The 13417-nt window shown below is 46.1% G+C and overlaps 1 protein-coding gene across 1 annotated transcript in view; it reads right to left on the bottom strand.

The window, feature by feature from the left end:
* Positions 1–13417, bottom strand: part of SPOCK1 (SPARC (osteonectin), cwcv and kazal like domains proteoglycan 1) — a 975317-nt gene that overhangs the window by 13430 nt on the left and 948470 nt on the right. Inside the window, exons 8-9 of the mRNA XM_060240415.1 lie at positions 5927–6148; positions 2998–3060 (exon numbers count right to left, since the gene is read on the bottom strand). Coding sequence (XP_060096398.1) covers positions 2998–3060; positions 5927–6148 — 285 coding nt within the window. The remainder of the gene's footprint in view (positions 1–2997; positions 3061–5926; positions 6149–13417) is intronic.

Raw genomic sequence — 13417 nt, forward strand, 5'->3', positions numbered from 1 at the left:
TTTTCTGTAAGGTGGCTGCTGTTTAAAAGTAGTGAACAGCTGGGTCTTGGTGAATCATGGAAGTCACACAGCCTCAGCCTAATTACCCGGTGGTTGCTGCTGGCCTTGTACATAATGAGTCCTCCCTCAAAGGCCAAAACAATCCTGGAAAGGGCTCCATCTTTTACTGACAGAAACCAAGGCTTGAAGGCTAGCAGTATTGGGATGGTTGCTAAACATCAGTAAGTGAATTTATGCTCACCCATGGAGACTAATGGATCCGATTAGATTTCAGAATACTCTCCAGGAACCAATGCCCTCCGGTGATTTCTGCTGATAGAAGACTGAAACTTTTGGCTCTCTGAAGCCATCAGTGAAATTGCCCCTGACATCCTCTCCATTCCTGGTATATTATCGAATTTAGGGGGATGAAACAGGAACTCAGACGACTGGAGAGAATTTCATGGCAAGCTCATGACGAAGCCTCAAGAGCATCTTATAGGATGCTTAGGAAATTGTATGAGATAGTGGTAAAAGCCACAAAGAAAGAATTATATGCAGTCTTCATATGCGTCTGCTACCTCTTGCCCCACACAATTATTTAGGATAATTAGGTCTTTTGCGCCCCTCTCAGAAAGGACCCAGAATAATGGAAACAGGCCATAAGCTGTGAGGCATTTGCGAGCATTTTTGCATACAAAAACTTCTCGCTCCACCACAACCTTGATACAGTATGTGAACTGGAGGCCCCTTGCTCATATTTGGATTCAGTTCTTGATACTGAATCCAAAACTTTCAGCTGGCTCTCCCAAGCCGATGTTGTCAGGGTTCTGGGTACTGCTAGGATGATCGCTTGCCTCTTAGATCCATGTCCCTCATGGTTGGTGAAAGCCAGTGGTGAGAGGCTACCAGGTTTCCTGGACAATAATCTCAGTCTGTCTCCCAGAGGGGCTGAAGGAGGCAGTGGTTGTCCTGCTTTAAGAAAAACCTAACCTGACCTAACTTAGATCCTACAGATCTAACTAATTACTGCCTAATTTCAAACCTTCCATTCCTTGGTAAGGTAATTTAGTGAGCGATGGCTACGCAGCTCCAGAAATTTCTTGATGACACATCGGTGCTGGGCCCATTTCAATCCAGATTCCACCTTGGCCACAGAATGGAGATGGCACTGGTTGCCTTCATGGACGATCTCCAAAGGCAGCTGGATTGAGGCAATTTGGCACTTCTGATACTTCTTGCCCTGACAGCAGCATTCAACACAGTTAACCGCTGACTCACTGCCTTGTGACGTTGCAATCTGTGGGGTAGCCTGACAGTAGTTTACTTAATTTCTCCATGATCAGGGATAGAGGGTGGTGCTGGGAGGGGCAGTATCTCCAAGGTAGTCGCTGGAATGTGGGGTTCCTCAAGGAGCACTCCTCTCCCTGATGTTGTTTAACATCTATATGTGCCCCCTCACCAAGCTGGCATGGAATCATAGAATAGAAAGGTACCTCCAAGGTCATCTAGTCTATCCCCCTACACAATGCAGGAAACTCATAAATACCTCCCTCTGAGCTGGGGTGTGATCAGTATGAGTTCCAGCATGAGTTTCAGGCTGGGGGTGCCATCAATATGTGGGGGACACCCAGCTACCGTTGTTGATGGGTGGCTGACCTAATGCCACTCCCGTAAATTTAGCCAAGGGTCTGAAGGCCATGGTTGAGTGGCATGTAAGACAGAGGTGCTGTGGCTGGGGTACCATCTCCCGATTCTTGACGGTTTGCCCTTAACACTGGCATCTACCATCAGGAGTCTGGTGTGACTGTGGATGCCATCCTGTCTGTGGAGGTTCAGGTCATGAAGGCTGGCCAAGCTGGTGTTTTTTCCAATTGTGCCAGGTTAGACAGCTGGCTCCCTATTTATCCCAACCTGACCTAGCCACTGTAACCCATGCAATGATCACCTCCAGGATAGATTACTGTAATTCTCTGTATGTAGGCCTACCCTTGCATTGGACCCAGAAGCTGTAGCTGATCCAGAATGCAGTCACCCAGGTCCTCATGGGGACCCCTCAGAGGGCACATATTCAACCTGTGCTGTGCAAGCTGCACTGGCATCCAGTGGAACACTGGATCAAGTTAAAGATTTTGGTCCTGACCTTTAAGACCCATAGTAGTCAGGGATCTACATACCTTCAGGACTGCCTCTCTCAGTATACCCATGGAAAAGCATTGTGCTCAGGGAATTACTGGTGGTTCCCAGCCCAAGAGAGATCCAGCTGTCCTCAACTAGGGCCAGGACTTTTTCGGCCTTGGCTCCCACCTGGTGGAACACTCTGCCAGAGAACATTTGTGCCCTGCAGGATTTACTGCCTTTCCACCAGACAGGTTGAGGACCACTATGGGACAGTGTACAGTCTGGCATTCTCACACTCTCCTCCCCCAGGAGGCTCAGGAGCTGTAATTTTTTCCCACCATCTTGTAATGGGAACTGGTTTTTTGTTTTTGTTTTTTAAATCTGGACTTGGTTTTAATGTTGGTTTTAATTTAAAATCACTTATTGTACATTCATTGTTGTAAGATGCCCTGAACCCCATTTGCAGGGAAGGGCAGCCAGTGAATCAAATCTAATATCAAAAGATATAATATACATGTTAATACTGCCCTAATATTTCTATCATTACAATACATTTCAAAGTGCAATTTAGATTTTTTTTTTAAAAAGAAAATATTGAAACAATCTATTTCCTACAGTTCAGATTCGGATTTAGATTTTTTTTGAACAGTTGAACTCTGTGATCTGAGTCAAGATTCATTGAAGTATAATTATGTATAATGTTACCTGCTACACTGTTATCATGAAACACCATTAGTATATTCCATTATTTCTATGACTTCATGAAGTAGCAGACATACAACAGAAGGCGGTATTTCCCTTACTATCAAAATGGGAAATTATTGTGGCACGTAACGTCACAGTAATGACAGAAGCCTTAATTAGTGGTTTAAATTAGTGGCAAATAACTGAACTTACCCATAAGGCCCTTCCCCTTGCCCAGCTTTTGAATTCTGTTCATCTCATTCTGGCAAGGGAGACCTAAAACATAATATATGAGAGTGAGTTTCCAGATGGTAAGGGACAGATTCTCTAATGATTAGCTTCACAATTGACAGGCAATGTACTCTATTGCACACCTGGGAACGAGCAAACTGCATATGCTTCTACTGTACTGCAGAACAAATGTATGTCATTAGCTTTACTAATTAAAAAATTCACAACACGCTATGCTTAAAAATAGTGTTTGGGGGCCATTTTGGTTGTTAAACAGTTTTTCCTTCCCTTCATCAACCTGATCTAAAGCCAGAATGATAATTTACTGCTTGCTAATAGACTAATTTCCACATTATAAGCAATAGCATAACCAATAAGCTAATAGCAATGCAACCCATTCCGAGATTCTCATTGCAAATCATGTAATGATCCAGGTTTCAGAGAGCACATGCTGCAGTTCAGTAAACTGAATGAGGAAGCTCCCATGTAAGGGAACTGCAAATGTATTTTACAGTCACTGAGTTCTAGACCATGGGCATTATGCAGATATGACATAAAGGCTTCTCTCTGCATATACCAATGTATCCATCTATGACTCACTGAAGTATTTGCAGGATCACATACCCTGTACAGAAATGAAAGGCTCTCCATTCCTCCCAGTGGGACCAAATGCTTTAACTTCAGCAAAGATCCAACAGAAGTAAGGCTAATTTGGGGAGTGTTGTGTATGTAGATTCAAGTGAGGACTGAATTGGGTGTTCCTGCCTGACTCATTGGAGCCATTCGAATGGAGCTTGGGGATTTGGGAACAATGGGCAGCAGGATCCAAATCCCTGCTGCCCTGTACCAATCACAGACCCCCTGCTGGTTTGAATGATCCAATAACGTGTTTACACGGGAACCCTGAGGTATATAGTTGGCCCCGTTTACCATTCTTGAAGTGCAACCTACCGTAATGCCGTATCTAATAAAGAGCTGATGTTTCACTACCACTTCGCCTCTTCTATGCATGGAACCCACCATATTATAGGGAAGATGTTAGTTTCTGTGAACTCTAAAGGATGACAGGTGTTCCAAGATGTGGGAAGACATTTTCAGCCTTTATCAGTATGATTATATGATTTTAATGGGATGTAAGCACACTTTATTGGATTGCTTCCTTTATATTTAATCATGGTTGGTTGGTTTTAATTGTTATACGTACACAATAGACCCTTGGGTTGGAGAGAGATTCCAAGGCCAGGTATAAGCAGAGATACAAAAACATTTGAAAAATAAAAACAAACAAAAAGTGAAAATTTTCCAGAAGCTGGTTTTGAGGAAAGATAAGATGCAGATACGATAATGCCAGAGAAATCCTCTACTTGTTGGTGCATTCTGGTCTGTTCCTCTCTTCCATCCAACACCGCCTTTCCTCTGGGCGCTGCTTAACTCAGAGATGCTGAGTTTAAAACTACCTGTTCATTACACCCTGTGGGTATAGCCTGTGGCAGTAGAAATGTATTCTTTATATGCTTCTAGCCACTCTGCAGCACTGTAACTACTACATATCTTCCCAGGGATATGTCCTGAAAATGAGGGGGGTTCTAGCTTAAAAATGAAGTTTTGCATTTTGAGCAAGACTATTGGAAATAAAAAGAAAATACTGAAACCAAGACTGAAGAGGCAAAATTCAAAGAGGGAAGGAGAGAAGTGAGAAAGGAGTTTGAATGTGGAAGGATGCAGAAAGTTTGCGGAAGAAATAAAGAATGGCAGAGGATCTTATAAGAGCGACAAATTAAAAAAAACTTGCCAAGCTTAGAAGAAGAAAACTGACTGGGAAAGAGGAGAGCTAACAAAATATGAGATGAATAAAGGGACTTCAGGAAGCCGAGGAAGAGAGGAAAAGAACATAAGAATCAGAGAGGAAAGTGAGTTTTGAAGAGCTTGTCTTTTTAGACATTGACGATTGTCTGGTTGGGTTTTCTATGACGCCCTCCCCAAAATTTTTATTCAGACTCTTCCTCATACCACTGTTGGAGAGAGAAATGGTGGGGAAGGTGGCACGCAATAACCTACAGCTATGTATTGCACAAACTCTTTCAAGATAATGCCTAACCCTGCAGTCACCTAAAAAAAGAGCTATTCCTAAAATTCAGGTCACCTCAGATTTGGTCATAGCTCCACTGTCAGGCTCTTTTTCATAGCTTCTGCTGATGAAATCCTGCTAGGATAGAAAGGACTAAGAGGAAGATCAAAAAACACTGGCCATACCTCTACTTCTGCTGCTGACCTATCGTCACCTCATGTAAAAGTGCATTGGGACTGCAGGAGCTCATTAAATTGGAAAAGGACAAAAGCAGGGACTATGAAAATAAGAGGTGGCCATGACCAGGTCCTCAAAACAGTAGAAGGAGCACCTGCTTCCAGACCTGTTCTGTAATCCAGGCCAAAACTTTTAGATACTGAGCACTTGGACTTTTACACTGGAGGATAAGCACGCAATGTAGTTCTCTCTCTCTCTCTTTTTTTTTTTGCCATAATGTCACAGTTGAATTATGATGACCTCACAGGATTTTCAAGACAAGAGACATTCAGAGGCACTTTGCCATTGTCTGCTTCTACATCATGACCCTGGTATTTCTTGGAGTTCTCCCATCCAAATACTAGCTAGGGCCGACCCTACTTGGCTTAGAATGATCTTTGCATGTATATGGAGTTCTAGCATGCCTTACTGTGATACTTGGAGAGATCCATCAACTTTAATCCTCCAGCCTTATTAAAACTGTATCACTCATTATCAAGCAGATATGGCTCATATCAGTCCTGATCACGTGGCATTTGCCTTTTACTATCACTTAGAAATTGGGTTTTAGCATCAAGTTGTGGAATCTAACCATCAGTCTTTTCAGCACAAAATCCACTGACTTACCTCCAGGTTTCTGAAAGCAATAGCACCACTCATTGTTCGAAAGCTTCCCATCTTTGAAGGAGTCACAAGAATTGAAGAGGGGTTTAATGCATGGTTCATACTTATCAAGATAAATGGCATTGATTTCGGAGTGATCAAGGAGAAGGTCATAGTTCATATCCAGCTTGTTGAACATCCAGCCCAAGGAATCCTTACAGATTGGTAATATGCTAGTGTCAAATCCTGTAAAAGCAAGACCAAATAACCCCAACTGAGCCCAATTGTACAGATGTTACCAGAAAATAAGACGACCAACTAATTGACTGTGTTCTCAGTACTGCAGATAACTGGGGCAAAATTGATTTCAAATTAACCTTTCCTCCCTGACTTGTTGGATAGTGGAACATGATCCTAATTCAAAATACAGGTGAATGAAATGGATGGATTAAAGAGACAGTAGAGTACATCACAGAGATAAATAACATGTTTTGTCAAGGCTGTTCATTATGGTGGCTCAAGTGTGAATGGAAAAGCAAGGGAGTTTACAGTTGGTTGAAGCCCATTTCCCTGCAAAATTAAAATTTGTCTTGCCTGCCATGGTGTTAATGGAACATACTCATTATCAAGGGCAGGGACATAGGATTATTATCTCACTAAAGATGCTAATATTCTGCCCCCAAACATTTCCTCTCTGATCTATTCAAGCTGATTACAGTATGCATGGTAACTCTGCATCCTTTCCAAGCATTCTCTACAACACCCCTCCCATCTTCTGACTGGGATATAAAGGCTCAGAGATTTCCATTCATGCTTGTTTCTTATGAAGGGAGCTTTGACTCTCAAAAGCTCATCCCTGAAAACCTTGTTGGTCTCTAAGGTTCTACTGGTCTTGAAGCTAACTGAAAGCTGAGATCTGGGCCCTGTGGGACTTACTGCAGTTTTGCAGGGTTTGTAAAACAGAGCTATTCTGCCAGCACTATGGCTGAGGCTTCTGGTCGAGAGCTATATAGACCTTGCCAGACAGATTCCTTCTCCCTTTGACCCTATTTTCCCCACCTCCCCTAGCTTGAATTTACCCTTAGAGAAGGTGATAAGTTGAATTGCATGCCATCTGAATTGTGATGTATTGTTTGTATTTTAAATAATCTGTAATAGTTTTTCTGATGGTTATCTGTACTTTGTTTTGACCTGCCTTGAGCCTTGCAGCAGTAGGGAAGACCAGGCCAAAACAAAAACAAATAACAAAGATAATACCTAAATAAATAAAAAAAGAATGAATTCAATTCATTTTCAAATTGTCTGGAATCAGAGGCTATGGCACATTATGAAATATGAAAAGAGGGCAGTTATCTCCACTGAATTCTTCATTGTGCTCCTCTCATGATGTCCCACGTCTTCAGCCAAGACCCCTTTGCTTAGTGGGGTCCCAATCTTATTTAGGACTCAGGCTGTAAAATGAGGTGCCTATTAACAACTAAGTGCCAAGGGAACTTGAAACCTGGGGAGTTTCATAAACGCATCTGGGTTCAGCCATGACATTGAAAATTCCCAGGGACAAGAGAGGAAGGGTGCTATCTCCCCCAGCCCAGGGCTCACAATAACAATAAGACTTCTCAATAAGAGTTCGTTTCATTCTCAGTAACAAAACACGTTTCAATACTGGAATATGTTGGCATACTCCAGCGGTGTCTGCCCAACCCAAGCAAGTTGCTATTAACCAATGCCTGGTTCCTCTTTTTCCTTTCTTTACTCAATCAAGAAGGGCACCCAAGTCATTAATTTATGCTCTATCCTGTTTCAGGAGCTATCTTGACACACCCAAACTTTTGTGTCAATGCAGGTATGACTCACCTCAACCTAATTAAAATATGTTAATCATGTTGCCTCAACCAAACTCTTTGTGCCCGTGCAAATTTGGTTCACAATAGCCTAATCAAGGTATTTCCCTCACTTTCTCCCACCAAAGTATGACAGCAGTAGGGTGACCATAATGTCTGAAGGCCAGCCAGGGACACGTTGGGGGGGGGGGAGGTAGGGGTGTGCGCGCGCGAAGCGCGCACGCCGCCGGAAACAGGAAGTGACGTCACTTCCGGTGACGGCATGCCACCACAGGAAACAGGAAGTGACATCACTTCCTGTGACATCATTTCCCCGCGTCACCTGCCGGAAATGGGAAGTGACATCACTTCCTGTGACATCATTTCCCCCAAATGACATCATTTCCCCCAAATGCCACTGCCGGAAACAGGAAGTGACTTCACAGCACTTCCTGTGACATCCCCAAAAATCCCCCAAATATCACCGCCGGAAACAATTTTGTTCTGAAATCCTGTATATACTTCATCAGTATATGGGATAAGGCACTTTCTCAACTGTGCTGCATAATGCAGCCTATTTATTTTGTCCTGTTTGCTCTGTTGGCTCTATCTGCGCCACCTTCATCACTTTCGGGGTGTGGATCCCCCAGTGGGGTGCTCTCCCGACTCCCTCTGCCGGCTGTTTCTGATAGCCCTGCGCCCCCTCTTTCATTTGATATGTGTCCCGTGCGGGTGCCACCCTCCCGCCGGGAGATGCCGCAAAATGAGCCCCCTTGAGGCTTATAGTGGCAGGGCTCGGGGGAAGCGAGCTAGACTGCTGTTCTTTTGAGGGGTTATAGAGTGTTTCGAGCCCGTCCCTGTGGCATCGGTCCCATCGTTGTGGGGCCCAGGGGGCCGGCGCAGCGGCACGCCGAAGCAACCTGTCACTAATAACACAGGTCGAGATGCAGGACAGGAACCCGGAAGTGACCGACAGCCCTACCCCACCTTCCTGAGTAGTTATAAAATATTTGCCTACCATCTTCTTCTCACTTCTCACAGAGAGAACTCTAGCCTTCTGTGTTATACTTCTGAAGATGCCAGTCACAGATGCTGGCAAAACATCAGGTTCTACAATGCCAAGACCACAGCCATACAGCCTGAAAAATCTACAACTAAAGACAATAATGCTGGGAAAAGATGAAGACCAAGCATGTGATGGGTTGATTCAATGAAGAAACCCATGGCCCTCAGCTTGCAAGACCTGAGCAAGGTTGTTAACAATAGGAAGTTCTTAGGGTTGCCATAAGTTGGAAGTAACTTAATGGAAGTTAACACAGAGACAGAAATATCTGGCAGGGAAGCCAACTCAGCCTAGCCAACTCTTGAATCAGCATTTTATGCCATTAAAGGTTTTTTGAATTTGAATCAGCTCATCTGGCCATGCCACGGTGACACTGAGACTAGACTACTGTAGTGCACTGTGCATTGCTCTCCCCACCAAACCAATTCAGAAATCCAGCTGGTGCAGAGTGCCATGTCGTGGCTCTTATAGGCAGCTAGATGGGGCATGCATATTACTGCCATTCTGCAGTCCTTCCAATGGCTGGCCTGTACATGTGCCTTCTCCATTCTGGACCCTGCATATGGTGTGCCTGAGGTCAGAAGGCACCTACACTCCTGGCTTTCCACAAGCTAAGCTAAACTAAATTATTCCAGAGGGCTTTTCTATGCAAGCAATAGAATAGCACAGTTCAAAAGGCTTCACAAAGATACTTTGAAAAAGATTCCTTCCCTTCCCAGAACAAAATAGGGGTCAATTACACCTTTAAGATCAACTTAATTTTATTCAGAACGTAACATAGTAAAATTTCACTATTCTGCTATTGGGTTTTAATTTTGTACCACCTGGCATTCCAAACCCCACCAGCTATATGTGTCTGCTTACTGCACCTCATTCCGCGTCTGAAGAAGTGTGCATGCACACGAAAGCTTACGTTCTGAATAAAACGAAGTTGGTCTTAAAGGTGGAATTGACTCCTATTTTGTTCCACTACTTCAGACCAACACTGCTGCCTGTATGGATCTGCCCTTCCCAGAAAGAGCGGTGTCCAGACCTAACCGGGCTGGACTTCAGCCGGGCTGCAGTTAGTGACGTCCTGTAATGCAGCTCGACAGGGCTTCTCTGGAGTAACTCCGAGCAGGGCTGTACTCCCACTGGGAGGAGAGGCAAACTGCTCTGGCTGGTCTCCAGAAAGCATTCTTCCTGATCGATTTGGAGTTCCCCATGAAGATAGCAACAGCAAGCCTTACCTCTGCCTGAAACAGCACCTGTGCTGAAAAGTCTGCTTTGCTCCCTCTCGGGTGAGGCTGATTCTAAGGTCGACTCGCTACTTTTCCGCCACGCTCATTCGCTGCAGCCCCTCCCGGAAGACGCGAGGAAACTCGAGGTGCTGGGCCTTACACTGGGGCCTAGGGTTGCCAAGTCCAATTCAAGAAATATCTGGGGACTTTGGGGTGGAGCCAGGAGACATTAGGGGTGGAGCCAAGATCAAGGCTGTGACAAGCATAATTGAACTCCAAAGGGAGTTCTGGTCATCACATTTAAAGGGACGGCACTCTTTTTAACTGCCTTCCTTCCATTTTAAGTAATGGAGAATGGAAGCACCTTCTTTTAGGGCTCTTAGAATTGGACCCCTTGGTTCAATCTTTTTGAAACTGGGAGGTGTTTAAGGAGAGACACCAGCTGCTATGCCAAAAATTTGGTGCATCTACCTCAAAAAACAGGTGCCCCCAAGCCCCAGATACCCATAGATCGATTCTCCATTATACCCATTATACTCCATTATGGGAACCAGTGTCCACAGGGCATAATACAATGCCCAGCAGACATTTCCCTCCTCCCCCCTTTCTCATAGCCCTGAAGCAGGGGATGGTCCTCAAACCAGGAGATCCCCTGCCCTCAACTGGGGATTGGCAACCCTACATTTCTTCCAGGGGAAACCAATCTCTATAGTTTGGAGATGGGAGCTCTCCAGGCCACACCTGGAGTTAGGCAACTCTATAAGAACCATACCACTGCAGTCTTGTTCCACCTATACTGGCTCTCAGTTTCCTTCCAGGGCCAATCAAATGTGCTGGTATTGATCTTTAAAGCCCTATATGACATGAGGCTGGTATGCCTTAAGGACTGTTTATTCCCACGCAAATCCCACGCAAGTTGAATAATCACACAAGTAGCTGTGTCTCTCTTATTTAAGGGGAAAGGGTACTGACTTAGCCTCTGTTTTGTTAAAATATGTAACTTTGGAAAAATTATTACAGTTGGTTATACAGCATGTGCTTATGCAGTAGCAGGAGAATAAGTTAGCAGGATGCAGCCTGTGAAACAACAATAGTCTGTGGGTCATGGGTGGAAAACTAATCCTTTCATAGAAATCAAACAAGAACAAACAAATATGCTACACCTTCATTCTCTGACATGAATATATCTAGAGTATACTATGCCCTAAGTATTTGCTTCACTTAGACACCCCTCTCCCCCAAAAAGGGGGGGGAGATTTGCATCTAAAGGCTGTGGAAACATAACTGATAATTGATGGCCTCACTCACCTCACCTATGCTAAGTGCTTGACTGCACAAATTCTATTTAAGCCAATTGGGGGGAAAAGAAAAAGAAAACAGCTTATTTACCTCATTACCTTTCTCTTTTAAGTTCCAGAACACAAGGGACAGCTCCAGGAAGCTGCCCTCAGAAGGTGGCACCAAAGGGAATGTAAACATTTTAAATGGACAGCTAGATCACCAAGGAGGTGGAAAGGATAAGAAAAAGCTGGGGGAGGGGGTGGTCAGCTAGGGAATCCGAAAGAGTGGGAGGGTGGTGGAAAACAGCATCCCAAAACGAGGTCAAAAAGAGGCTTCTAACAGGGAGGGGAAAGAAAACAAGAGCCTCTGTGCTGCCGGGATGGAAGGACAGACAAGATAAACGGATTCTGACCGGTGGGCAGAAAAAGCCAGTCACGGAAGTGCAGGACTGCCAAAAAAACAAAGGGGGGGGGGAAGCTCTCATTACACACGAAGGATGGCTGAGATTGAGGGAACGCGATTTTGGAGGAGGTAAATAAAGAGTTTTAAAGGGGGAAGACACAAATTGCAAGCATGAAGAGGGGCCCGTGAGCAAGGCGAAGGGAATGAATGCGCCTCAGCTGCTTTCCCTTCCCTTCCGTGCTGCCGTTACCTTACTCCGTCCTGGGTCATCAGCTGAGATTTTCCCCTGGTTTCCCCCCCCCTCTCTCTCTTAAAGGTTTTTTTTTTAAAAAAAAATGTGTAATGCTCCCCCCCTTCCTTTCCTCCCCCGAGGCCACAAGCAGAGATGCATCAAAGGGAATGGAACTATTCCAGGGAAGTGGTCAGCATAGCAGAGCTTGGCTGGCAAGCCTGGCCTGAGATCTAGAAAGCAGCCGCGACAGCGCGGCTGGGCCCTGCAAGCCAGGCTGGGGACTGGGGCTCTGGTAAGTGACTGCTGCAGGGAGGCTCAGCCGGCAAGCGCGCTCTACGACCTGGGCTCTGGGAACTGGCCGCTACAGCGCGGCTGGGCTCCGTGAGCCTGGCAAGCAGCTGCTTATAGGGAGGCTTGGTGCTGCGAGTCTGCCCTGCATGGGGGGGGGGAAGCGGGCAGGGAAGGGTAGGCGAGGCCGTGGATTGCTCGGCGGCCTGGGCCGCGGCGCCCAGCCGCCCAGCAGGTGAGCGGGGGAGGGGGGAGGGCAGGGAAGGGCAGGCGAGGCCGCGGATTGCTCGGCGGGCCCAGCCGCCCAGCAGGCTTCGGCAAATGGGGGGAAGGGGGGAAGGCCACACTTACTGTAGTGTAGGGTTTTCCTCTTCTTCTCCTCTCTTTTTTCTTCTCTCTCTTTCTTTCTCTCTCTCTCTCTCTGCAATGGGCAAGGAAAGCAGATCGAGCTCCTCGTCTGCTGCCCAGCCCAGATCAGAGTAGGAGGAAGAGAAAGTACAGCGCGGGAAGCGGGAATGGGCAGCCACGTCCCACGGACCAATGGTGAGGGCCCCTAGCTGCCTGCCACGCCCCCAGACCACTTCAAGACTGCTCCCTAGTGGCTGGGCAGGCTGGCAGGTAACGTGGAGCCCTCACCATTGGATCCATTTTAGCTAAACCGGGACTTTTAATGGTCCCGGTATAGCTAAGCCGGGAGGCGGGATTTGGGGCGCGGGGGAGGGACAATCCCGGGAGCCCGGGACGGTCTGGTCACCCTAGACAGCAGTTAACTTTAAACCAACCAGGGAGATTCAAACCTTTAATCTTAACTCAATCTAAAACCAGGATGTCCTGAATTCCACTTACCCTGGGGATCTTCTGCCCATAAAATAAGAACCTCGTGCCATAGCAAGTTCTTCCTCAGATCCCTAGTCCAGTTCTTTGCTGGTCAGAACTTTGGTTTCCTGCTGAGAACCCCTGCTACACTTAGCAGGCTTTTCCTCCTTGCTCCACTCCTTGGACCTCAGCGGTGTTTGCAGGGGTGTTTGCCTGTCCACTAGGCAGCCCCTAGCTGGCTGCCTGGGATGCAGCCGCAGCGGGGGTGCCAGTTAGGGCCCTCCCACCCACACTCACCTCTGCAGTGAGGGAAATAACTGGGCTCAGCTGCAGCACAGCAGGGTGCCTGCACCTCTGAGTGTGCTGCCAGGCTGCTGTCACTCCACCTCGTGC

This window comes from Heteronotia binoei, chromosome 5 (genome assembly GCF_032191835.1).
Source record: "Heteronotia binoei isolate CCM8104 ecotype False Entrance Well chromosome 5, APGP_CSIRO_Hbin_v1, whole genome shotgun sequence".
In the NCBI taxonomy this organism is placed as follows: domain Eukaryota; kingdom Metazoa; phylum Chordata; class Lepidosauria; order Squamata; family Gekkonidae; genus Heteronotia; species Heteronotia binoei.